The 25,899-nt window shown below is 39.7% G+C and overlaps 1 protein-coding gene across 1 annotated transcript in view; it reads right to left on the reverse strand.

Annotated features, from left to right (window-relative positions):
• Window positions 1–25,899, reverse strand: part of SDK1 (sidekick cell adhesion molecule 1) — a 655,892-nt gene that overhangs the window by 273,157 nt on the left and 356,836 nt on the right. The window contains exon 6 of the mRNA XM_074965177.1: window positions 10,969–11,102. Coding sequence (XP_074821278.1) covers window positions 10,969–11,102 — 134 coding nt within the window. The remainder of the gene's footprint in view (window positions 1–10,968; window positions 11,103–25,899) is intronic.

Here is a 25,899-nt window from a genome sequence, read left to right on the forward strand (position 1 = left end):
TCACAGACATGCAGCTTCTGATTTTTCAATATTTTGTTATGCTGATTTAGAAATCGAAAACTCTCAAACTTCAAAGATTTGGGGTTTTGTTTTGTCACTTTAAAGGAAATTTCACCTGCCTTTTTTATTGCAGAAATATTATCTACTATCAAAAATAATGACATTGGCTTTGAAAATATTAACACTGTAGTTATAAGTTGATCTTATCTGCTCATTACCTCATTCCTTGGTCTGGAGTTCAATCTCACCTTCCCCTCATGCTGTGTGAACCTTGAATACCAGTCTCCAGGTGTGAAGTCAGCTGGAATTCAAGTTCAAATCAGCAGGGGAGATGTTTTCAATCTGGGCCAGGGAGGCACAGCAGATGTGAAATGTGTGGAATGCAACCTGCTGGGAAGGTGAAGCATTGCCAAAATAGTGCAGTGGAACAGAGGGACATAAGATTGTCACTTTGCCTTCTATTCTACAGGAAGGAAGGCAACTAAAAGAATATAAGGCCAGAAGAGAGATAAAACTTCCAGAGATAATTATTAGCTAATATTTATTATTTCAATATTTTAATGATATATTCTTTGTAATACATAATTTATTTTCTATACAGATGTTGTTAAAAAGCAGGGAAGCTTTCCTTACAGGAAAAGATATGACAATCTAAAGGGAGTCATGAAATTTGGAGTTTAAGATTGCCATTATGTCCTAAATGCACACCATTATTCCAATTTAATGTATATGATGTAGTCCAATATCAACATATCAGATTCAATATCCCAGGTAGCTATAATGGGTTAAATTAGTGATAACAGCCTTCGCTAAAATTCCTAGCTTTGATCAGCTATAGTCCAACTTTAATATTTGTTTCTGTGATTTAAAAGTCAAACCTTTAACATTTTAATGGAATCTTTTTTTTATAACTTCAATTACTGTAAATATATATTTGACTTTTAAGAAAATATCTAGCCCTCCCTCTGAAATTTATTTAAGTTGTAGCCAATCAATTCTCAGAATGAACGGCACATAAAGACCAGCCTGATAAGATGGAACACTCACAATGATAGTCTTCCTGGAAATTCTCCTTGGCAAGGAGAAATTTTAAATATTGTGAAGAAAAGGAGGGGAAATGAAATGGCATTATTTTCAAGAAAGAAATAAAAATGGAACAGCTGATGGAGCACCCAGAGTTGGGCTATACTGGACTTTCCTCGCATTTGATCAGAATGGACGGCTTATAAAGGACAATCATTGCTCAGAAATGTAATTTTCTCTTCTCAGCTTCCATCCCATGTACCTTTTCTTTAGACAAAAATGTCTTATTGAAGCATCAATTTTATTTCAGCAGAACTAATCCATGGAGGCTAAGTGAATGTAAAAGTCCCATGGCAAGGACTAAAAACAGTGTGACAAGTTCATAGAGCTTGCTTGAGTTTGACCTCAGAATAGAAATGTCTGTTCTCAGGAGGGTCTGGCCAATTCCTTTTTTCTGCCTACACCTGACATGCTGGAGTTAGCTATGAAAAATTCATGCAACAATATGTTTCAAATGCCCCCCTCTATACCCTCAACATCTGTTGATTTTACTTCACATTAAAACCTCTAAGTGAATCCTCTCTTCTAGCTTGCAGTAAACTTTGATGGTGAATAAGAGAAATTATGGTTTAGGAACGCTTCCTTCCTCAAAGGAAAATATCGACTCGGGACCTGCTAATGATTTATCTTCCTAACAATACTGATAGAGGGAAGTATTTCAAGAATAAATGCATCCTAAACAAGGGGAAAAAACTTGTAGGGAAAGGCTCCAGACCCAGCTGGATGCACAACTACCTCAAAAATATTATTAGAAGTAAGCAGAATGCCTATAGGGAATGGAAGAAGGGATTGATCAGAAAAGAAAGCTACATCCCAGAGCTTAGAAAATGGTAGGAAAAAAAGTGAGAATTGCTAAAAGTTAACCAGAATTAGCTCTTGCCAAGGAAATTAAGACAAGTCATAAGAGGTTTTTTTTAGTTATCTAAATAAAAAGAAAATAAGGAAAGATGAGGTTGGGGTGCCATGAAGTGTGGACAGGAATGTGATAAAAGAATCTAGATATGGGGCCAAAACTAAATAAATACCTTGCCTCCATTTGTTGCAATTAATTTCTAAAATGTTATGCTCATTGTGTAAAAACCCTTTTATAGTTATTTGATCTCCATGGACTCTGACAGTCACCTAGACATCTTGTAATGTAATAAGATCCTTTTATTTTATTGTTCAAATACTTTTGGGGAAAAATCAGTACCCTGCCGTTCTGAAGTTGAATATTTTCTGTCTTTTAAATTTTGTGTTTTGATAACAGTTAATTGAATAATTAAATGGGTTTCAGCCAGGGATAATTAGGTCTATTTAGCTTCATCTGATAGGTGACTACCACCACAGAATAAAATACCTTCTTACTGCAAGTGGAAGCTAGGAATGATAATATGACATCCTTGTATTTTAAATTAATTACAATACAACCATGCCAGGAGTATAATTTTTAGACCCCAACTATTCCAATCTTACCAATTGCACAACGGTTTCCTTTTTACACTCCCAATGCTCAGGGAGGAAATTTATCTTCATTAAATGATAATTGTCTTTATTATCTTTTGACTCTTCAGAAATGCTAGCTGGCAAGGTTTTTACAATTTTCATCAATCTTGTTTTGTGTTTTTACAAAGCCTGCATCAAAAAAAGATGTCCAAGTCTGCAGAACGCTCTATATTTCCTAGCAATTTGACTAGGTCTTGAGAATATCTAATTTACTAATATATCTACTGAAACGACATGCACCTCAATATTTCACAGCTTAACAAGAAGGTCCAGCAGCAAGGTCCTGAATTGCAGTTCCAGATGATTAGTGCTGCAAAAGCAATTCAACCAGCAGTGTCTATGCTGTCAAAACAGCTTACATATGCCCACCTTCTGCAATCTTGCCTTTTCACTCATATACCAGGGCTATGCTCTTTCTGATTTTTCATAAAATATTTGGAGAGAGATTGAAAATATAACTGCACATTGTTAAAGTTCCTAGACTGGGTTATATTGGTGTAGTGTTTCTTATTATCTATAGTTTTCTATTTAGGTTAATAGCTAAATCTCAGTATAGCTTGGATTCTCAGAACCTCACCTTTTTATTGAAGTGATACCACAGAGTACTATTTTATCATCTTTATCATTTTATTATATACTGACAGCAGAAACCTCAGTCAACTACATATGTGGGGATCACACCTTCTTGTGAACCTGGTTACTTATAGGTTTCAGAGTAGCAGCCGTGTTAGTCTGTATTCACAAAAAGAAAAGGAGTACTTGTGGCACCTTAGAGATTAACACATTTATTTGAGCATAAGCTTTCATGAGCTACAGCTCACTTCATCGGATGCATGCAGTGGAAAATACAGTGGGGAGATTTATATACATAGAGAACATGAAACAATGGGTGTGACCATACACACCGTAACCAGAGTGATCACTTAAGGTGAGCTATTACCAGCAGGAGAGCGGGGGGGAAAAAACCTTTTGTAGTGATAATCAAGGTGGGCCATTTCCAGCAGTTGACAAGAATGTCTGAGGAACTGTGGGGGGTGGGTGGGAATAAACATGGGGAAATAGTTTTACTTTGTGTAATGACACATCCACTCCCAGTCTCTATTCAAGCCTAAAGTTAATTGTATCCAGTTTGCAAATTAATTCCAATTCAGTAGTCTCTCCTTGGAGTCTGTTTTTGAAGTTTTTTTGTTGAAGAATTGCAACTTTTAGGTCTGTAATCGAGTGACCAGAGAGATTGAAATGTTCTCCAACTGGTTTTTGAATGTTATAATTCTTGACGTCTGATTTGTGTCCATTTATTCTTTTACGTAGGGTCTGTCCAGTTTGACCAATGTACATGGCAGAGGGGCATTGCTGGCACATGATGGCATATATCACATTGGCAGATGTGTAGGTGAACGAGCCTCTGATAGTGTGGCTGATGTGATTAGGCCCTATGATGGTGTCCCCTGAATAGCTATGTGGACAGAGTTGGCAACGGGCTTTGTTGCAAGGATAGGTTCCTGGGTAAGTGTTTTTGCTGTGTGGTGTGTGGTTGCTGGTAAGTGTTTGCTTCAGGTTGGGGGGCTGTCTGTAAGCAAGGACTGGCCTGTCTCCCAAGATCTGTGAGAGTGATGGGTCGTCCTTCAGGATAGGCTGTAGATCCTTGATGATGCATTGGAGAGGTTTTAGTTGGGGGCTGAAGGTGATGGCTAGTGGCGTTCTGTTATTTTCTTTGTTGGGCCTGTCCTGTAGTAGGTGACTTCTGGCTCTGTCAATATGTTTCTTCACTTCAGCAGGTCGGTACTGTAGTTGTAAGAATGCTTGATAGTTACTTATAGTTGCCTTTCATGAAGCTTGAGTTCTAGAATACCTGTAATTTCATCAAGAAGCATCATAAACTCCAAATTACTTTCATCTACAAGTGGTAGAAACTGCAGAGAAATTTCCTGTTTACCACTGTACTTCCAGCTGGCTTATGTTACATGTGAAAGATGCTTCAAGCTTCACTATGTTCGGGTGCATAGTGTGTGCCCCTGGAGAAAGCATCAGAGTTTTGTGATGGCCTTACTTTAATGAACAGTTCTATCTTTAATTGTTCTGCCAAGTCTGATAAGATCAAAAGTATGTTATTTATTTTCACTGACAAACCAAAGTCTTCAGGAAGTGATCTGATGATCTGTGCTAAAGCATTACTCTATTTCTGTATATAAGAGAGTGAGTAAGAGGGAACAGAGTAGATAACAGGACCTGGAACCAACTGATGATGATATCACTACATGGTATATATGTCACTATATGGATAGGAGTGGGGAAATGTGGAGTGGAGAATGTGAGAAATTTCTCTATTTTTATCAAAATTATGTGCAACTCAGTTTACCCCAAAAAAACAGGAGTACTTGTGGCACCTTAGAGACTAACAAATTTATTTGAGCATAAGCTTTCATGGGCTACAGCCCACTTCATCGAATGCATGCAGTGGAAAATACAGTAGGATGATTTTATATACACAGAGAACATGAAACAATGGGTGTTACCATACACACTATAACAAGAGTGATCAGTTAAGGTGAGCTATTACCAGCAGGAGAGAAAAAAAACCTTTTGTAGTGATAATCAAGATGGGCCATATCCAGCAGTTGACAAGAACTAAAACCACTCCAGAGCATCATCAAGGATCTACAACCTATCCTGAAGGACGACCCATCACTCTCACAGATCTTGGGAGAGGGGCCAGTCCTTGCTTACAGACAGCCCCCCAACCTGAAGCAAATACTCACCAGCAACCACACACCACACAACAAAAACACTAACCCAGGAACCTATCCTTGCAACAAAGCCCGTTGCCAACTCTGTCCACATAGCTATTCAGGGGACACCATCATAGGGCCTAATCACATCAGCAACACTATCAGAGGCTCATTCACCTACACATCTACCAATGTGATATATGCCATCATGTGCCAGCAATGCCCCTCTACCATGTACATTGGTCAAACTGTACAGACTCTACGTAAAAGAATAAATGGACACAAATCAGATGTCAAGAATTATAACATTCAAAAACCAGTTGGAGAACATTTCAATCTCTCGGGTCACTCGATTACAGACCTAAAAGTTGCGATATTACAACAAAAAAAACTTCAAAAACAGACTCCAGTCAGAGATTGCTGAATTGGAATTAATTTGCAAACTGGACACCATTACATTAGGCTTGAATAAAGACTGAGAGTGGCTGTGTCATTACACAAAGTAAAACTATTTCCCCATGTTTATTTCCCTCCCCCCACCCCCAACCGTTCCTCACATGTTCTTGTCAACTGCTGGAAATGGCCCATCTCGATTATCACTACAAAAGGTTTTTTTTTCTCTCCTGCTGGTAATAGTTCACCTTAACTGATCACTCTCATTATAGTATGTATGGTAGCACCCATTGTTTCATGTTCTCTGTGTATATAAAATCATCCTACTGTATTTTCCACTGCATGCATCCGATGAAGTGGGCTGTAGCCCACCAAAGCTTATGCTCAACTAAATTTGTTAGTCTCTAAGGTGCCACAAGTACTCCTTTTCTTTTTGCGGATACAGACTAACATGGCTGCTACTCTGAAACCTATCAGTTTACTCAGTTACTGTTATATTCCTACTTGGTCTCAAGAAATTAGTTATTTCCATAGATACTCCTTGTGCTAAGAAGATGGAGTGGCAACTGAGTGCCTATATTTGAATGAGAGTCATTAAGGACTATCAACAGATGAATATACCAGGTCCTTGCAGAACAATGGGGAGGCTGTTGCCAAGGTGAAACCAGCTCTCTCCAGATCTCTCGAGGAGAAAGAGCAGAAAATCCCCAGGAGGGGAACAAAGGAACCAAGATGTTGGTACAACCCTTTAAAACCATAGAGGCTGAGAAATTTGGGGGACAAGAATAAAGGGCATGTTTCCTGAGGGAAAGGGAAGCTTTTTGATTGCTGGAAAAGTCAACCTGAAGGATGCTGGCTGCAGGGTCAGACAGGAGACTCCATGTTCTGAAGGAGAAGCCATTTACAAGAGAATGGAAAGAGGAAGGACCTTGGACTCCCTAGAGGACTCTTACCAAATCCCAAAGAAAACTCAAGTCATGAGGAAACTGAAGCGAGAACGGTGTGCAGATATTTCTTATTTTGCATGGATGGTTTTTTTGTCTCTTGTGCTATCTAAAATAAAAAGTAAGTATTAGAAATCCTTTTGCCAAATTTGTGTCTATTTGCTTCAAGTATCACATGCCCCTGAAGGGGTAAACTATCAACCAGAGTGTCCACCAGAATGGTGCTCCGGGAAATCATGTGCTTAAGTTACTGGGGAATCTTAGGGTGCTCAGCACTGGTTTTGGGGCCTAGCACAGCTGGCCCACAGGGCCAAAAAGGGACAGCAGACAGAGTCTCTGTGCAGGAAATGTGCCAAATGGGCCAAAGATGGTGGCTGGAGCCCACTGAGACCCAGGGGAGCTTAAAAAGCCCATGGGCCCAATGTGTGGGTCCAAACAGCAGCTTAGTGACTGTCCTTCTGGGGAGCTTGACCAGTAATGTGACACTGGTGAAGTCACACATATGCAAGGTTCCACAGTTTTTATGATGAAAATAATACTTCCATCTAAATAGTATAGTGTTTCCATTCTAGGAGCTCAGTGCTTTATAAACATTACGCCTCACAACACCCCATCAAACTGCTGGTTATTATACTTGCTATATTAATTGGGGAGGCCCCATCACTGGTATAAAGTCATATAGCAACAGCAGCATACTGGGGCTATACCCTTACTCCAACACAGAGCTCTGTTGAAGTCACCAATTTACGCCAGCTGAGGATTTTATCAGAGAGTTTAAATGACCTACCCAAACTTACACAGCAAGTCAAGTGACAGAAATGGTAACAGAACACAAACTGCTATTTCCCAGGCTTTACTAGCCAAAATTCCTCCTTGATTTACACAGAAGCTGGGATACATAGTTTATAAAAAGAAAAGGAGTACTTGTGGCACCTTAGAGGCTAACAAATTTATTTGCGCATAAGCTTTCGTGAGCTACAGCTCACTTCATCGGATGCATTCAGTGGAAAATACAGTGGGGAGATTTATATACATAGAGAACATGAAACAATGGGTGTTACCATACCCACTGTAACCAGAGTGATCACTTAAGGTGAGCTATTACCAGCAGGAGAGCGGGGCGTGGGGGGGGAGGAAGACATTTTGTAGTGATAATGAAGGTGGGCCATTTCCAGCAGTTGACAAGAACGTCTGAGGTTCCTTCCCCACTCTGAACTCTAGGGTACAGACGTGGGGACCTGCATGAAAACCTCCTAAGCTTACTTTTACCAGCTTAGGTTAAAACTTCCCCAAGGTACAAACTATTTCACCTTTTGCCCTTGGACTTTCGCTGCCACGACCAAACGTCTAACCGGTTTTATTTTATTAGGAAAGAGCCCGTTTGGAAACGTCTTTCCCACACAAAATCCTCACCAAAACCTTGCACCCCCCTTCCTGGGGAAGGTTTGATAAAAATCCTCACCAATTTGCATAGGTGACCACAGACCCAAACCCTTGGATCTTAAGAACAATGAAAAAGCATTCAGTTTCTTAAAAGAAGAATTTTAATAGAAGAAAAAGTAAAAAGAATCACCTCTGTAAAATCAGGATGGTAAATACCTTACAGGGTAATTAGATTCAAAACATAGAGAATCCCTCTAGGCAACCCCCCCCACCACTGTTCCTCAGACGTTCTTGTCAACTGCTGCAAATGGCCCACCTTGATTATCACTACAAAAGGTCCGCCCTCCCCCCCGTTCTCCTGCGGGTAATAGCTCACCTTAAGTGATCACTCTGGTTACAGTGTGTATGGTAACACCCATTGTTTCATGTTCTCTATGGATATAAATCTCCTCACTGTATTTTCCACGGAATGCATCCGATGAAGTGAGCTGTAGCTCACGAAAGCTTATGCTCAAATAAATTTGTTAGCCTCTAAGGTGCCACAAGTACTCCTTTTCTTTTTGCGAATACAGACTAACACGGCTGCTACTCTGAAACCATAGTTTATAAAAATCATGACTTATTAGTTCTGTAAATAGGTTTTTCAGTTGAAGATAAGACATTTTAAATTGATGACTAATCTATGACTTCTTGGTTCAGGTTGCATTTGACATATAACTGACATTTTCTTACCATGCTGTCTGTTGGATACAATCATAATTCACTCTAGCTTTTGTGAGATAAGACTATGAAACCTCTTCAGAACAAAAAGACCAGCAGTCACTAGCCCATCAAGCACGTTTTCTATTATTTGCACAATTCTCTCCCATTTCTGTTTAATTTATTATAGATATTTCCATAGCACTCACCAATGTGGTATCTGAGCTCATAAATTGCTCCTTTGTCATCTAAGACCTGATCAATTGCCCTCGAAATAAATGGAAATATTTCCACTGACTTCAAAGGGAGCTGGATTGGACCTCTAGGCTACATTTTTAATTATCTCTATTTTGTGTGCCTCAGTTTTTGGGTGGTCAAATTGACACCTTAAAGGGTCCCAATTTCCAGCAGGTAGGTATTCAGCACTTTTTCCAGGTGTCCAAAGTTGGGAAAACAATAACGGAGAAAATGGAACTTGACTTGAGCTTTAAACTTCCACAGCTGGTGAAACTACTCATTGATTTGCACCTTTTTGTTTAATACATGTGTGAAGAAAATAGGGCAGACGGTGTGGCAATTTGGGCTGCACAATCATCACGATGCAGATTACACAAAGCTCTGTTCCTCTTTTTCATCCAATCCCCATGTTGCTATGCCAACCTTTTCAGAGTGTGGCCAGCCTTAGGCTGTTGATAACAGTGAGTTGAGACTCAACCCAGATAAGACAGAAGCAATATTGATAGGGTAAATGAAAGATCTTAGAAGTATGCCAGAGATAGTTTCTTGCCCCTTCCTCTTCCCCCCATTACTTAAGCCTGTGGAGCAATGCGACCCTTGACTGGATAGTAGTACACACCTTCTCAATTGTTGTTGACAGGCCAGAAAGCGGTCAAGCTTTATCCCCAGATTAGTATGGTATGGTTCAAAACCAACTGGCTGATTGTTGAGAAGGACCTGTTGTGATAACTGGGTCTACAAGTTTACCCTAATTGTGAGCTCATCTGTGAAAAGTGAGTCAAAGATCATAAAATGTCACAAAAACCTACAACAACAAATGTTGAGGGGGAAAGGTACAAAAGTTGAGACAAAAAGATTGAATTAATCCAAACAAAAAGGCCTTCTGACAAAACTCAAAGGCTATGTTAAAATCATGCCTGGGGTGAGTGACTGGTCCTTTGGGACAGGGAGTAACCCTTTTTGATGCAAAGGACTATTTTTCACAAAGGCAAGCTTACCTAGGTGGTAGGATCAATTGGAGTTTCCAAGGGGACTGTCTGTGACTCCCTGTTAAAGCTGTTGTAGTGCCTGAGGAATTCACACTTGACACTTGGTGAAACCTAAGTACAGAACTCACAACCAATTTGGGGTGTGTGCCCTGCTTCTTCACAGCCTGACCTGAAGTTGGTACTCATGCTCCTGAGTCACTCCAGACAGCTTGACAACAACCACCACCATCTCTTGGGATCCCAGGCCTTCTTTGTCCTAATCCTGAGAGATGTCCTCACCAGCTCATAAAGAAACCGCTAACTGCAATGCCCTAAATAGCCTAATACTGGTACAAGTTGCCAGGTCTCAGAGTGGCTAATATGACCATTTTCTATGCCTGTGTTTCTCCAACTGTGAGATTGAAAGTGAGAGTCAACACCAAAGACAAAGGCTGCATTTACTATCCTTGCTGTTCTTCTCTCTCCCCTTTTGTGCCTTTATGTCTTGGTTTTGTCTTCTAGGAAATGGGATTGGACTTTAACAGCAGCAACAGCAGAAGCTCTAGCCCATCTCAACTAACTTCTTCTCTTTTCCCTAAAAGGACAGTAATTATCTTTAATACCATCTGAGAGACTGTCAAATACGCAGGGTTTCCTTCTAAAAACTCCCTCTAGCTAAAGGGAAAGAGAACAAGGGGTGTTGATAAAATGAAAGCCTTACTTAATATTTGTTCAAATGCTTTAACTGTTTTTCCCTCTTTTCTGTATCTTTAATAAAACATTAAAAAGGATTATTAATGGTGTGCTTGCCATGGTACCAAGCAGGCTGAGGTCTTTCTATACCAAACCCCAAATCTTGTGTAAAACCAGTTAATGTTGGACTCCCACTGACTTTACTGGGAGTTGAGTGTGCTCCATACCTCCCAGGAGAAGCATAGCTCCTTTCAGGATTTCTTTGTTAGTAAATTCTTTTCAGCATGCCGATCTTTGGGAACATTTTCAGTGACCTCAATACCAAAGCAATTTTGGTGAGATTTCAATACTCACTCACTACACTCAGATAAAGAAATGGACTCGTCTTGTTCTCTCCATTTTTTTCATTGACTGCTTGCACATAGTAACCGCCTGCATCTGTTGCTTCTGCTGCAAGGATCACCAACTGATTCTCCAGTGTTATAGCTCTGTTTAGGAAAACAAAGCATCATGTTAAAACAGGAACAATGATAGTAACTAAGCATAAGCTGAACAGAACCTGGCAGGACTACTCAATATTCAAAGGTCATTCAAACAGAGATGCGTGGAACTCAACAGCAAGACTTTATCTTCAAACACAAACACAGGAAGGATTCAAGAACTTTTGGGTCTGTGATGTTTGAGCCTTTTCTCTTTCTCTTCCTTGTTCAAGATGCTTCCAGTAATATAGAAGACTACAATAAGTGATATATAAAAAATAAAGTTATTTAAGGAATGATGAGAGAAAGAGTTAGAACAGGTAACCCATATAGTTATGGTCAATGCTCCTGGCAAACACCATTTTGCTGCAAATCCAGTTTGACTGAAAACCGTCTCAGAAAGTGAGAAGATCAGCACTCTGGGAATAAGAGCACCCAGTTCAGTTAAAAATCAGAGGCAACAGAATTTCAGGAGATAAATATTCTATATTTATGGCCTGCGTAATTATCTCAGTTACAGATACAAAAAGAGCAAGAGACTAATTAACATGCTCAGCTGAAGAAACATGTACATAGAGGTAGCAAAGAGCAAAACTATTTAATCTAAACCAGGTATGAAAGCACAGCACTGTTCTGTAGTAGGTGGTGGTGTAGTCCTAGGGGAGTCAATAAATGTCATGGTCTAATATAATTTACTCTTTCTTAGAGCTGCTACATAACAGTTGTCTTCATAAACTCCCTTGTAAGACAGTGCTAATCATTTGTACTGCAGTAAGATCAGTATGTTTGCATTTTACATGTGCTGTATAATCTTTTGAGTGTATTAGATAAAATATAAATCAAATATGTAAAAATATAAGTGCTTGGAATAAATATATTCTCTCCATTGAATCTGTTCCTTTCCACAAGTTAAGTTCTCCTTAACTAGTTTGTAATGACAACACAGACCAAACACGAGCGCTGCTATCACTAATGGTGCAAGGCAGCCGTATTAACTATTCAGAATGCCACATTCACAAATTATAAAAGATGAGGAACTCTGATTTGACCATATAACAGGAGCACAATATTCTGCCACCTAGAAGATTAAACTTCATGTTCAGAATTGGGTCTTTTTTTTGGATTTCCAGGGTTGGAGCCATTAAGAGGCACTGACATGATACGGTCTTAGTGTGGATAGGGCAGTGTTTCTCAACAACCAGTCTGTAGACTAGTGCCAGTCCCTGAGATCTCCCTGACACAGTTTAGGAAGGCAGCAAGCTGGTCCCTGGTATCAAAAAGGTTGAGAAACACTGGAATAGAGAGTTTAGGAGGACATGAGAAGCTCAAAGATAAAATGAAAATTAAATAGGAACCCCATAGCATTATAGTGGCAGAGTTGTGCGTCAGGCAGCAGTCATTTTTATTTTGACTTTGATAAAGGCACAGTCTAGTGATCTGAATATGGAACTTGAAGCAAGAAACTCCTACCATTGGGCCCAAATTTACCACCCATAGTCACAGTACTCTGAGTAGTCCACTAGGCTCAAGGGTACCTTTAAATCATAGCCCTGAATATGGGTTGGGGGCACAATCTCTGCCCAGACTCAGAGGGAAGTAACTTTGTTGATCCCCACTGCGTGCCCCAACAGTTCTGGCTAGCCCATACGGGTGGGGATACATATTTATGCTCTCTTTCTGACCCTCTCTGTCCACTTGGTCATAAAGCAATATCATGCATGCAGTCTTCTGCTCTTTCAGCTATGCTAGAACTGCTATCTGGACTGGTCCTGTGCAGCTTCACAGGGTATGTTTAGTGGGAGTGGAAGGATCTTACACCCCTGTGCAGCTATGTAGGACAAGACACACTCTAGTTCATTGAAAGTAATGGGGGCTCATTGTGGAGTAAGGTATAATTCAGCAGAAGTAAGAGTGGTAGAATGGAACCCTTTGTTATCTTGGCCAAATCACTTCATCCTTCTGTGTCTTGATTTCCTCACTTGTAACGTTGGAATAATAATATTTATCTCACTACTTCACAAGGTTCACAGACTGAAGAAGTTAGAGGGCATATTAAAATAAAAATCTTAATCTAAACCTCCTAGCACTAACAGTTTCACAGATTTTTTAAGAAGCTATATATATATAGGCACTGACAGAGGAATGTGTGTCCCACCCACCCCATAAACTGGCTGTAGAAGAGAGCTTTAAATAAATTAGAAAATTATACTGTAATTGTTAGGAAAAGAGCAGTTGCCAAAGATATGAAATGGGACTTTACAATTGTTAACAAATGGGGTTTTTTTTTAATCAATGGTTATCTCATAACACAAGCCCAATATTTCAAAGGCATTGATGAACTAACTACTGAATCCTATCATAATGAATACATTGCTGTTAGAAAAAAAGATTTCACAACTGAGGGTTTGAGTCTGCAGAGCTGTGTGCATGTGCTTAACCTGATGTATTGGTAGTAGTCCCATTGACTAGGAAAGTGAAATAAGCAAAAAAATTTTTAAAGGATACAAGCCTGAGTTCCCAACAGTATCATCTAACATGTTCTCTTTACAATATTATGCTTTCAGTAAACCCCCTGGGAAAACCTATCATTTTAGAAATACTCTCTGAGATGCCATCAAGGGACCTGGATTTTTCTTATTATCGATTATGTAACAAAATTGTGAACAAATGCAAAAAATTCTGTTCCATCTATGTTAAAGGAACATTTGCAGGTGTAAATGATTGATTATGTTAGATGGAAAAAGTTTACATACTAACATTACTCAAATAGCCTGTGAACATTATGAGTTATTCTCACTCCAATAGATCAGTAAGGAGTTTTCCTTTTATAGTGTTTTTGCATGGTCTGGTTCCATTAATATTAACTCACAATTATTTTATTTTTGGAGAAATGTTCTTCTTCATAAAAGGGACAGCAATGGAAGGAACATGTATTCCCAACTGCTGTATGCTGAACAACGAGGAACAAAATAACTGTGGGAAGACTGTTTAAATAGAAGCTATGTTTGTTATATTTTACCCATGACATTTTGACTTTATAATCAGAAGACAGATAACAGTAACCATTTGTAAAGACACCCATAATTATTGACAGCTGAACCTCCTGATAAAGACAGAGAGCCAGATCCTCAGCTGGTGTAACTTGGAGCAGTGTCGTTGCATAGAATTGAGTTACACCAATCTACACCAGCTGCATATATGGCCCATTGTATCACATTTGAAAGTTTGTATTCAAAAAAGATATAGGAAATATCCCTGTGGGTCAATTTTTCCATGTTGAATGGAACTGTATTAGCTTAATTGACTTGGAAATTGAATCAAAGGAAATGTTTCATAGATTTACAGAATGAGGATATAAAATGTAATCAATACTGCATTTAATAAAGCAAACAGGATAAAGAGAAATTTCCTATTAAATAATAATGATAGCATCTTTAAATACCATGCATATTATATTTGTTCCTATTGCAATTATTCCAAAAAGATACAGCAATAAGGAACATTATTTTTAAATACTGGAATACATTTCAGGTAGATCCAATACCAGCTACAGTTGTAGCCAAAAGCCTTATAGGTGATGTAGCACTTTTGGAAAGAGTGATGCATAATTACCTTGCTGTTATTGATTTAACTAGTGTAAGTGATTGGTTGAGAATTCCCAAAATAGTGGGTAATAAGCATATAGCCACTGTTCAGGAATGAAAGGCAAGGGAAATTTTAAGATAAATTTACTAAGGGATTTTTTTAACATTTAACAAAATATCTCAAAGAAATCTTCAGATTACTAAACTGTTGGATTTTTGCATAGAAAATCGCAACCAATGGATAGAAACAGTAATTTTTAATGTAAGGGACTAATTTTCAGAAAGTCATATTTTGCTAGACTGTTAGTTAACAGATTGGTGGATAAACAGATGTTGGAAATCTAAATCATTGCAGTAATAAAACCAAAACCACAGAATAACCTGATTCAGCCTCTGCTTAAAACAGAGCCATCTGTTCAAGATCCAGAATGCAATATTTTAGTAAAAAGGCCTTTGATAAAGCCTCTTTTCCAATGCTACCATCCAGCTAATACAAACATCAAAACCCTCTTTACAAGACATTAATTCCATAAAATCTGTATTTCTTTTAAAAACTTTTGTTTATATAATGTAACCAGAGCTGATCCTTCTCCACAAGGGCTGATACCCCGCCAGTAACAATGATTTTACTAAGAAATGCAGAGATTATAGCGTAATGATGATGTAAATACTAAAGGATTCCCAGAGGGATTTTTGGCCTCAGAACATATGCAGTAATATCATATATAAATATACATTATCTGGCTATAAATATATATAAATCCTGGCTCCACTGAAGACAATGGGAATTTTTTTCAAATTTCAGTGGAGCAAGAATTTCACCATGTTTTCCTCCAAAATTTCCTTGGCACTTTTGGTAATTATTAATGACAGAAGAAAAATATATGTTTAAATAAAACTAAGAGCTCACCTTCATCAGCACTCAATCCTATACTAAAGTATTATGAAGTTGGCTATATTATAACATAACTGTAGCAACAGAGTATGAGGGGTCCTGGACAGATCTCATTCTTGAGCAGAACAAAATATTCAGATTTCAGGTACTTAATACTGCAAAACAGCTGTGTACTTATTAAGTACACACACAAACACACATGTTTAATACTGCATAAATCAATTAATGCAGTGTACTAAACAGAACATAAACCAAATTCTAACTTCTGGACATTTCTGCTTAGAGGCCTTTTGGACAGTCATTAGCTGACAGCCTGTTTTTTTATTTCTAGGGTTTTTGTAGCCAGTCAAGATTTCTCATGAAGATTTGTTTTTAAAGAGAGAGTATCCTCTTTTTTACTTTCACACTTAACAAAAGAAATATGCAATTCATACGTATACGGTGGAACAGCCATTTCCCAAAACTCAGTCAAAACGGTCCAAACAAAACCAATTAGCTGACCTACAGTAAAGAAAAGGAACCAAAAACAGTGTTGGCATTGGTAGGATACTAGTGGCCAATCGGGACAGATTAGCTGTAAACACAGTGAGATGGAGACTTCTCCAGTTTACTTAACCCCTCCCCCATGTAACAGGGCTGCCTTGGTCTTGCCTCTGTCTCAGTCCACAAATTACATGGAGACCCTCTTACTGGTTCAACACCCTGTGCAATTTATTTACAGTTGTGTGTTATTTACACTACCTTCACAGCATACCTAAGACCTTCCCCAAGCAGAGGAGAGAGATGGCGAATGGGTTAACTGCAATATACCAATCATTTACAGTGTTTGTTTTCCCCCAGAATTTTCCAGTGCACATTAGAAACCACCAAGACAATCTGGGGAAGAAAATTGAAGCAGGTCGTCCACTGGTTGTTTCTATTGTTTGATCTCTGTTCTTACAGAGCCTGTAAAATACAGGAAATAAGGCAACAGAAGACAGGCAATACTTGGCTGCTCTCCTATGCCATTCATCTTTATCCTCCTACAGGATATAAAGGGAGTTAAAAACTCCTTTGAGGCACTGTTTGCACATATCCCTCCCCAGCCTGCAGCTCTGCACCCAAGGATGAGTTGATGCATAAAAAGACTGTGTTTTTTTTCAATCATGTTAGCAAAATTGAGTTAGTTTAACACAATTGAAAACTTTCATTGAAGTACAGGCTAACATGTCTTAAGACCTTTTAGCTGGTTGTCTGCTAGCCTAGGGGGCCAACCTGCCAAATGCAGAGTTGAAGCTGGGCAGCTCTGACTGCCTCAGCAGAAAGGAAATCAGAGAGACGGCCCTGGCTGTTGCTTTGACTTACACTTCCCCCTATACCCATCATGAGCTCCACTCCCCATGGCAATACTGTTTTAGAGGGAATGTTACTAATGAAATAGCAGAGCCTTCTTGGTATACTGATCATGCCTATATCTCTAGTGGCATCTGCTCCTCTCCCTCTACTCCCTATTAAGTATTTCTAGAGATTGGGGTTCCTGGACTGACAGCCCAGTATTATGAACCCCAAGCATTCAAAAAACATGAGACAAGGCCCCAAAAATCAGGGGATTAGCCTAAAAATATAAGTGTTGGATTTTTTGTCTTTGTTTTTTAAAAACGTTTTTAGCATGCACTCGGGAGAAGTTTTCAAACTTTCCTTTGCAGCCAAGATGGTTTTCTAGAAAAACCTCTGAAAGTTGAGATTCTCATGTAATCACATGATTCCAGGCACTGTGGCTTTAAAAAAGCCACCAAATATTGCAAGACTTTGATAAAATCATGAGAGCTGTCAACAACGAAAGACCCTCCCTGCTCCTGCCGCCTGGAAGGAGCCCTAAGGGTTCTCTCTCAGGTACTACAACAAGACGTAAGGCTCATTCCTTCTTTGGGAATGGGGGGTTCTCAGGAGGTGTTCCCCAAAATACTTATTTCAAATATATTTTTTAAATTATGCCCATGTTAGTTAGCACCCCAGATATTGCCTTTTTTTGCAAAGTGAGGGGCAAGATAAAATTGAGTGTAACTACCTTTTAAAAAGGGGGAAATAGACAACTGAGGCAGGGCTGCCTTCCCACTGCAAATAGAGTGGATGAAGAAGAAGAAGCACCCTCAGGGACATCACAGAGTGATACCTTAAATACAGGATGATGACAGCATTGCAGAATTGTGAAGGAGATGCTGTGCAGTGAAAGAGAAAGCTCCTCTTCACAGCAAATGTCTTCTATAATAAACTAATGAATACAGAAAATGCCAAGCGACATAAGTTAGGTTTTGTTTAAATGTTCTTTATCTTTCAAGCTTGCCCTGAATTTTAGTTTTTCTTTAAAGAGACTTAATCATCCCTCTCCCCCCAGAAAACAAATTTTTGTTAATTTTTTAATTATTGTTAAGTAACAAGAGCTCAGTCCAGCAGACATCAGTACCTGTAATGGCTATGCTTGAATCACAGTGTGCAAGTGGTATCTATCTGAATCACGGTGTAGTGATAACTGTTCTCCTGGACATGCTATTGTAACAGTGTTCCTCAAACTACAAGAGCACATCCCAAACTTTAAAGCTAAACCAGAAAACTCCGTCAAGAATGGAAGCCAGAAATTCTGGGAAAAAGTCAATTTTCTTTTCAAGTCTTTTTTCTTTTATAAAATTGTTACTGTAATCAAGGTATGTGTGCGTCAACAGAATATTTGATTTCTGCTCTCTCTCCGGTTTATCATACAATCAACCCATTGAACTCCACTTGAAACATCACTATCTGTTGCTATGGACATAGCTAGCAACCACTAGAGAGAGGAATAGTGGAAATACTTATATATAAATGGATTATTTAAACACAATCTGGCTGCTGGGAGGTATTCACAGGTCACTGATCTATAAAGCTAACTGACTACACTAAAGATGAGCAAGAGGCTATTTGTATTAGTTTGAGATTTGGAGGGCCAATTTTAAGATACAAATACAAGTAAATATTGCCTCACTATGAAGCATTTTCTTGTACTGAATAAAAGAGAGTTCTCTGTTCATTTTCTACATTGGCTTTTTACCTCCTCTATTGTGAAAGGAATATTTTTGGTGTTATCAAATAGCACCTACCTTTCTGCTACAGCAGATCACTATAATGTAGTGTTATTATAGTTTGTAGTTTGGTTTTAAAGATCTCCTGCTGGAAGAGTCTTATATGCAGTGGTGCAAGTAAGCAGGTTCAGTTAGTTACGCCGTACCATTAAGGTATTTATTGCCGGTACACTGTACCGGAAAGACACATTTTCAGAACCGCAGGGCTCTCCCGAGAACCACAGTGGTGAAAGGAGCAGAATGTGGGGGCGATGGGCAGCCCCACGCCAGCAGCTCCTCCGGCATGTCTGTACCGCCCCCAGCCTTCCACGCAGCTGCATCTCCTGTCTGGGGTTTGTACAGCCCTGCTGGAGGACAGGGCTGAGGGAGGGACATGGGGCAGTACAGCCGCACCGGAGGACCTGGCGGCATTGCTGTGGTTCCCGGGAAAGCCCTGCAGTTCAGAAATTGGTATCCAGCACAGCAGGAGGACAGAGCCTGCCCCAGGAAAAGTGGGATAGGGAGGGGATGTGTAGAGCATGGGGGCCCTGGGCTGGGGGCGGAGTGGGGAGGAGTCATGTGGGGGAGTCACATGAGGAGGCCATGTGCCCCCTCTTTAACTGGTGCCCCCCCTTATGTCCCTCCCATGAGTCACCTATGCGTACCGGTAAGAATTAAAATCTACTTGCGCCGCTACTTATATGTTTCTAGCACTGTTTCATTGATAGCTAGTCCTGAAAATAATTACAAAAGTGAGCCATGACAATGAACTGTATTGAACAAAAACAAATTATCAATGGCATGCCTCTTGCCTCAGGGCATCACAATGAACAGATGATGGATTAAGTGACAATGACAGAGATGAATCTTCAACTCCCTAATAATTTATTTACCAGATAAATTTAGAAGTGCCGTAACATTGCTAATCTTGATGCCCCTACGTCTATTTACTGCCAATTCTGCATCTGCCATTGGCATTGCTTCTGCCATTTTCCATTTGTTTCTGTAACTCTCCCCTGAACACACTGTTTCTGTTCTCACAGTGTAATTCAAAGCAGAATCTTATCCATGGCTTTTCAAGAATGTTTGGTTTTAACCATTTGTACCACAGCATTTGAAGCATCTATACTTTTTGGAGTCACAGGTTCAAATCCCGACAAACACAATTCAGCTATATCTTTCCAATAGATGTTGCCCAATTTTCTTGGCTAAAAATCTATTCCTCCTTCAACATCCACACAAGTTGGGCAGTGTTTCGTGCCAGCTATCCACACTTACAGGATGGGCAACTTTATCCTGGGAAGCAGTGGCTCTGAAAAGGCCTTGGGTATTGTGGTGGATAATCAGCTGGACATGAGCTCTCAATACAATGCTGTTGCCAAAAGGCTAATGAGATCCTTGGATATATAAACAGGGAAATCTCGAGTAGGAGTAAAGGTTACATTATCTCTGTATTCGGCACTGGTGTGACTGCTACTAGAATACTGTGTTCAGTTCTGGTGAGCACAGTTCAAGAAGGATGTTGAAAACCTGAAGAGGGTTCAGAAAAGAGCCATGAAATTGCCATGATTGGAAAACATGCCTTATGGCGACAAATTCAAGAAGCAAAAAGTTTTTAAAAAGAGAAGGTTAAGGGATGACTTGATCACAGTCTATAAGTATCTACATGGGCAACAAAAATTTGGTAATAGAGAGCTTTTCAGTCTAGCAGACAAAGGTATAACAATGGCTGGAAATTGAAGCTAGACAAATTCAGACTGGAAATAAGATGCAAGTTTTTAACAGTGAGTGTAATTAACCATTTGGTTCAATTTACCAAGGGTTGTGGTAGACTCTTGATCACTGGAAATTTTTAAAAGATATGATCCAGTTCAAACAGGAGTTAATTCAGGGAAATTCTATGGCCTGTGTAATACAAGAGGACAGACTAGATGGTCACAGTGGTCTCTTCTGGCTTGATAATCTATGAATGTATTAATCTGCCTGCAGACCTCACTTCCTGATGTTACTGCATGTCGAAGAAGGAGTATCCAGTCGTTTGTAGGTCATTCTGGAACCCTTCAAGATAAAAAAGGTGCTATTCTATATGTAAGGTATTAGTAAGTGACCTAGTGGCCTCACTCTTCCTCAGCTCTCAGAAGACAAATGTCCACTTCACAAAAACTACTTCCAAACTTGGCAGTGGTCCTGGCTATCTCAACAGACAAGTGAAGAACTGAATGAAGACAGGAACTAAACTACTTTTCAACTCTATAGGTGGAGAAAAGAATTAGGGCAAATAGATATGGTGGCATGGAGAAGTATGTCCTGCCATAGCCTGTGATGTACCTGAGGACTTTATTCTCCAGGGTTGTCAGTCCAGTAATCCAGCGTTTTCACAAGCACTAGTTTTCCTCCATATCATCCAAAACCAAAACAACAACGAGAATGCTAAAAGGAAACAAGTGTCACATGTGTTAAAAATCTCAGGGCTCCATTTGAAGTAGGACAGGTACAGTGGTATGGGGTGATGACAGAGCAATTTATTCAAATAAGTTTTTATTATGACATTAAATTAAAGAGCAATATAGTGGCTGGTGGTACCACTGTAAAAGATTGCAGTTTGCTGTGACCACTACTTCTGCTGTTGCTGTTGAGTATAAAAAGTTTAATATTTCTTGATGTTCATCATATATGTACAAATCTGGGGGCTTGCACAAATATTGCTACTTGCCCACCATCAACATACATACTAGCATGACACAACCTTGACTGAGCACAGGACTCAGAGCCAAAAATGACAGAGGTCTAATTCTTGCACTGCCAATGATGTATGGCTTTGGGCAAATTATTTAACCTCTCTGTGTATTTGTTCTGCCATTAGTAAAATGGGGTTGACACTTTTACCTCAGGAATGTATTTTGGGGATGAAATTGTTAGTCTGTATAGCACTTCAAAGATGTAAAGGATTATATAAATGTTGTTATTATTAGTCTTAATTTTCCTTACTTCTGCTTTTCAGTTTGACTATCAGAAGTTTTGTCATGACTGCAGGCTAAAGACAACTTCTTTTTGCCTGCTCATTTTAAAATTCCTTTAATATCTCTTTAATTATACCCATCCACCCACTCACGGTGTATTTATATTTCAAACACTTGTCTTCCAATAACTAGTGGTTTTGCAATACTTTGCTAACTACAATCCCCCATCTCTCGAATTGAACAATTTTGTATTTACTGTAGATACATATTCAGTAATGTACACGTTTATCTTGGTCCCTGTAAATTCCGTTTCTCTGCTGAAAGCCTCTCTTCTGTACTATTGTTTTCAAGCCAGTCCATCATTCACTTTACTTTGAATGGTGCCCTCAATGCAAACACCTCAGAGTGCTTTAATCCAATAACTACAAAACAAATGGTAAAATATAGACGAGTAAACAAATAGGACTTTAACAGAGATTTAAAATGAACTAACAATTCCATATTTATAACACAGGCAGGATATATGGTAAGCAAGATGGCAAGCAAACATTATCTTCAACCATACGGTGATCTTAAAAGTCTATTATGAAGCAGAATACAGGGAGCTCTGGGAATGGAGGGGACCACCAAATCACTAAGATATCTGTGACATTCTATGTAATGACTTCTATACAATTAGTAACACTTCATAATCAATTCTTTGTCAAATAGAAAGCCAAGGACCTATAAAGAAGAGCTCTGTGTAAGCTTGTCTCTTTCACAAACAGAAATTGAACCAATAAAAGATAATGCCTGACCCACCTGGGATCTCTACAGTATTTTAGGTATTTAGAAGTATAATGACATGGTACACCATAGTTTGTGTTATAACTTGCTTGCTGCAGAATTCTATAAACTTGAGATTATGTAAAAATGAGCAGAAATGATACCCAATGAGAGGTCAAATCTTCAAGGGCACAGATCAAGGTTTCCAAACCCTAACAAGTGAATAGAATAAGGTGAAACCTACCAATGTTTAAGAGAGAAAGTAAAATTATATAAAAAAGGATCAGGTCATCTCCTCCTGTAGTAACAGAGAAGGACCTGCTGGCAGAGAATTCTGTGGATGTACTACTCTTGGGGGAATTCTGCACCACTGCACAATGCACAATTTTGCAAAAATTAAATGTTTTTTGCAGTTTCCTTTCCCCTACAGAAATGGACTGCAGTGCTGCTGTCCGCCACTAGGGGCCACTGGACCCAGCAGAGCCCAGCTCAGCTCAAACAAAGAAGACACTACCGGGGGAGGGAGAGGGAGCTAAAGGGTACCCAGCAGCTGCAGTTCCCTGCACGCCCTGAGAGAACGAGATGGTGGTGCGTAGGAAACTCCACACAAGCCCTGGACCCAGCATCAGGCTGTTTCACCCTCTGGATCCCTGGGTTCTGAGGGGCACGGGGGGGCGGGGGCTGGGCTGGAAGGGCATGGCTGGGCTCTGGAGGGGGAGGGGACAGGTGTCTGGGCTGGGGGGGGCTGCGACTGGGCTCTGGGGGGTGCAAGTATCTGGGCTGGGGGGGACACAGCTCTGGGGGGAAGGAGATGCGGGTACCTGGGCAAGGGCGGACCCCGCAACTGGGCTCTGGGAGAGAGGGATGCAGGTATCTGGACAAGGGGGAGCCTGCAGCTGGGCTCAGGGAGGTGAAGAGGTCAAGTATCTGGGCTGGGGGGACCCTATGGCTGGGTTATGTGGGGGAAGGGGTGTGGGTGAATTGGCTGGGGGGGCATGGCTCAGCTCTGAGGGGGAGGGGTTGTGGGTGTCCAGCCCCCCGGCTGGGCTCTGGGGGGCAGAGAAACAGGAACTGGGTTGTCACAGAGGTTTCTTTAACTCTCTACTCCTCAGGAAATTTTGTTCTGTGTCTGTATTGTTACAGACATACTTACTGACAGTAAATTACCAAAATAATTGAAACTGGCCTAATTATGTAGTGTTATTTTAACAAATAAAATTTGCAGAATTTTGAAATATTGTGCGCAGAATTTTTATTTTTCTGGCACAGAGTTCCCCCAGGAGTAATGTACTGATATGGGAAGCATGAAATGGCCTTACGTTTTCAATATCCTTATGATCAGAAGTTCTTCTTCCCACCAGTTGCAATAGTACACATATTAGTATCCATGAAACTTCACTTATGTCAGTGCCTTTTAAAAACAAATGTTCTGAGAGATAGCCTCTTAGAAATTCTGATAGCCCCATAAAGAGTGCATTTGTATTTGTACCTGAAACCAAAGTGTTGCCTTTGAGTCCATAAACTAAAAGATGAGTTCAATAACCAACAAAAATTTGGATTATGTATGATTAAAACACAGCAGGTCATAGGATTTTTTATTTCAGCCTGGGCTGTGTTCCCAAGAACAGAAAGGTAGGTAATCTATCAACGCCGTTTATTTCTAAATTAAATCAATAGATTGGTTGTTTATATGACTTATAGCCTATTTGACTTGTGAGTTAATGACATAAAATTCACTTCAGTCGGACAGTAACAAATACTTGAATTCCTTAGACCAGTATAACTTGATTATGTTAGAAGAACAAAGCTTTTTCAGTCAATCTTGCCAGCCCCAGGATAGAATGAGAGTGACCTCAGATTTAAAAGTATCTGTCAAATATGTGGGGAGCAAAGAGCTTCAACCCCCTTTGTCACAGCACTATTGAATATTGAGACTGGAAGCACCACAACATATTCCTTAACGTGAAGGGCAATGTGGAACTCAGAGGATGCAAATGAAAGACTGCTTTGTTCAGATATGTTGGGTGATACATAAAAGATATGCTCAGTGAGCAGTCCAGTGGAACACTGATCTGTTGTCATTGGATGCACTTTGGTTTTTCTGGGTTTATGGCTACAATGTGCCATGTACAACCTTTTTATCCTCAGCGTTGAAAATACTCAGTTATAAGAATTTACAAATCCCAATAAATATGCCTGTGAATTACCAAACTGTCTTATGTTTCTTGAGCTGTGAACAGAATGTGCCCTGTATCACCAATGCACATAACTCTAGATAACAGTCAGACCAGAAAATGAAAGCCTGTGATGCCCCAGAGCCTGTACTACAATTTTTTTCACCCGTGGACACTTCTGTTGCTCAAGTTTTAGGGATTTGCTCCTACAACTCAGCAGAATGTTGCTGGCTGTTAATCCCCTCATCCGGAGAAGAGGTGTCATTGCTGAGTTAATGGTCAGCAAACAGGTCATTACACAAACTAAAAACTATTTCCCCATGCTAATTTTACCCCCTACTGTTACTCACACCTTCTTGTCAACTGTTTGAAATGGGCCATCCTGATTATCACTACAGAAGTTTTTTTTCTCCTGTTGATAATAGCCCACCTTAACTGATTTGTCTCGTTAGAGTTGGTATGGCAACCCCCATCTTTTCATGTTCTCTGTATATATATATATATATCTTTCTACTGTAATTTCCACTCCATGCATCTGATGAAGTGGGTTTTAGCCCACGAATGCTTATGCCCAAATACATGTGTTACTCTCTAAGTTGCCACAAGTACTCCTCATTCTTTTTGCCATCACCTTAAATTACTGATTTATATTACCCACTTCACTCTGTACTGAGAATCTCGCCTCACTTACTCACATTTATATAACAGCAGCATCAGGTTAATCCTACTAATCCTGCAACACAATAAAAACATACAAATAGATGCAGGAAAACATTAAAGTGTCCTTATCCCTTTGCTGCAGGAATAGAACATGAAAGAGGAGATGGTTTTTCAGTTGAAAATAACAAGATAAATGTATTTATTTCATTTTCTTCTAAACAAACCTTGTAAATGTTGAAAGGATGGTTTGATTATTACTGTAAAGATGAATAATGAAAGGTTACATTACATCTTACTTAGGTTAGACAAAAATAAATTCTACTGCTTCCTAATGCAGCTTAAGAGGAATGCAGACAACACCTTCTCTTACACTTAGAATTATCCAACTCGTATTCTTAGTGATAATATTAGTTCCTGCCTGTTACCTTCTTTTGGGAAGGGGAGGGGAAGAAGAGAGCAGATGAGCTTTGGGCGGTTAGGGGGTTGTTTGAAGGGCAGAAGAAAGGGTTCAGGAAAAATTTCTTTGAGGATGGAGTCTCCATCAAGTATGGGTTGTAGCTGTTTGATGATACCCCACACAGGTTCCAGTGTGGAGTGGTAGGTGACAACTAGGGGTATGCAGTTGGATGGGGTTTTATTTCTGTATTGAAGCAGGTTCTCTCTGGGTATTTGATATGTTTAAGTTCAGTTTTTACCT

Source organism: Natator depressus, chromosome 10 (genome assembly GCF_965152275.1).
Source record: "Natator depressus isolate rNatDep1 chromosome 10, rNatDep2.hap1, whole genome shotgun sequence".
Taxonomy (NCBI): Eukaryota; Metazoa; Chordata; order Testudines; family Cheloniidae; genus Natator; species Natator depressus.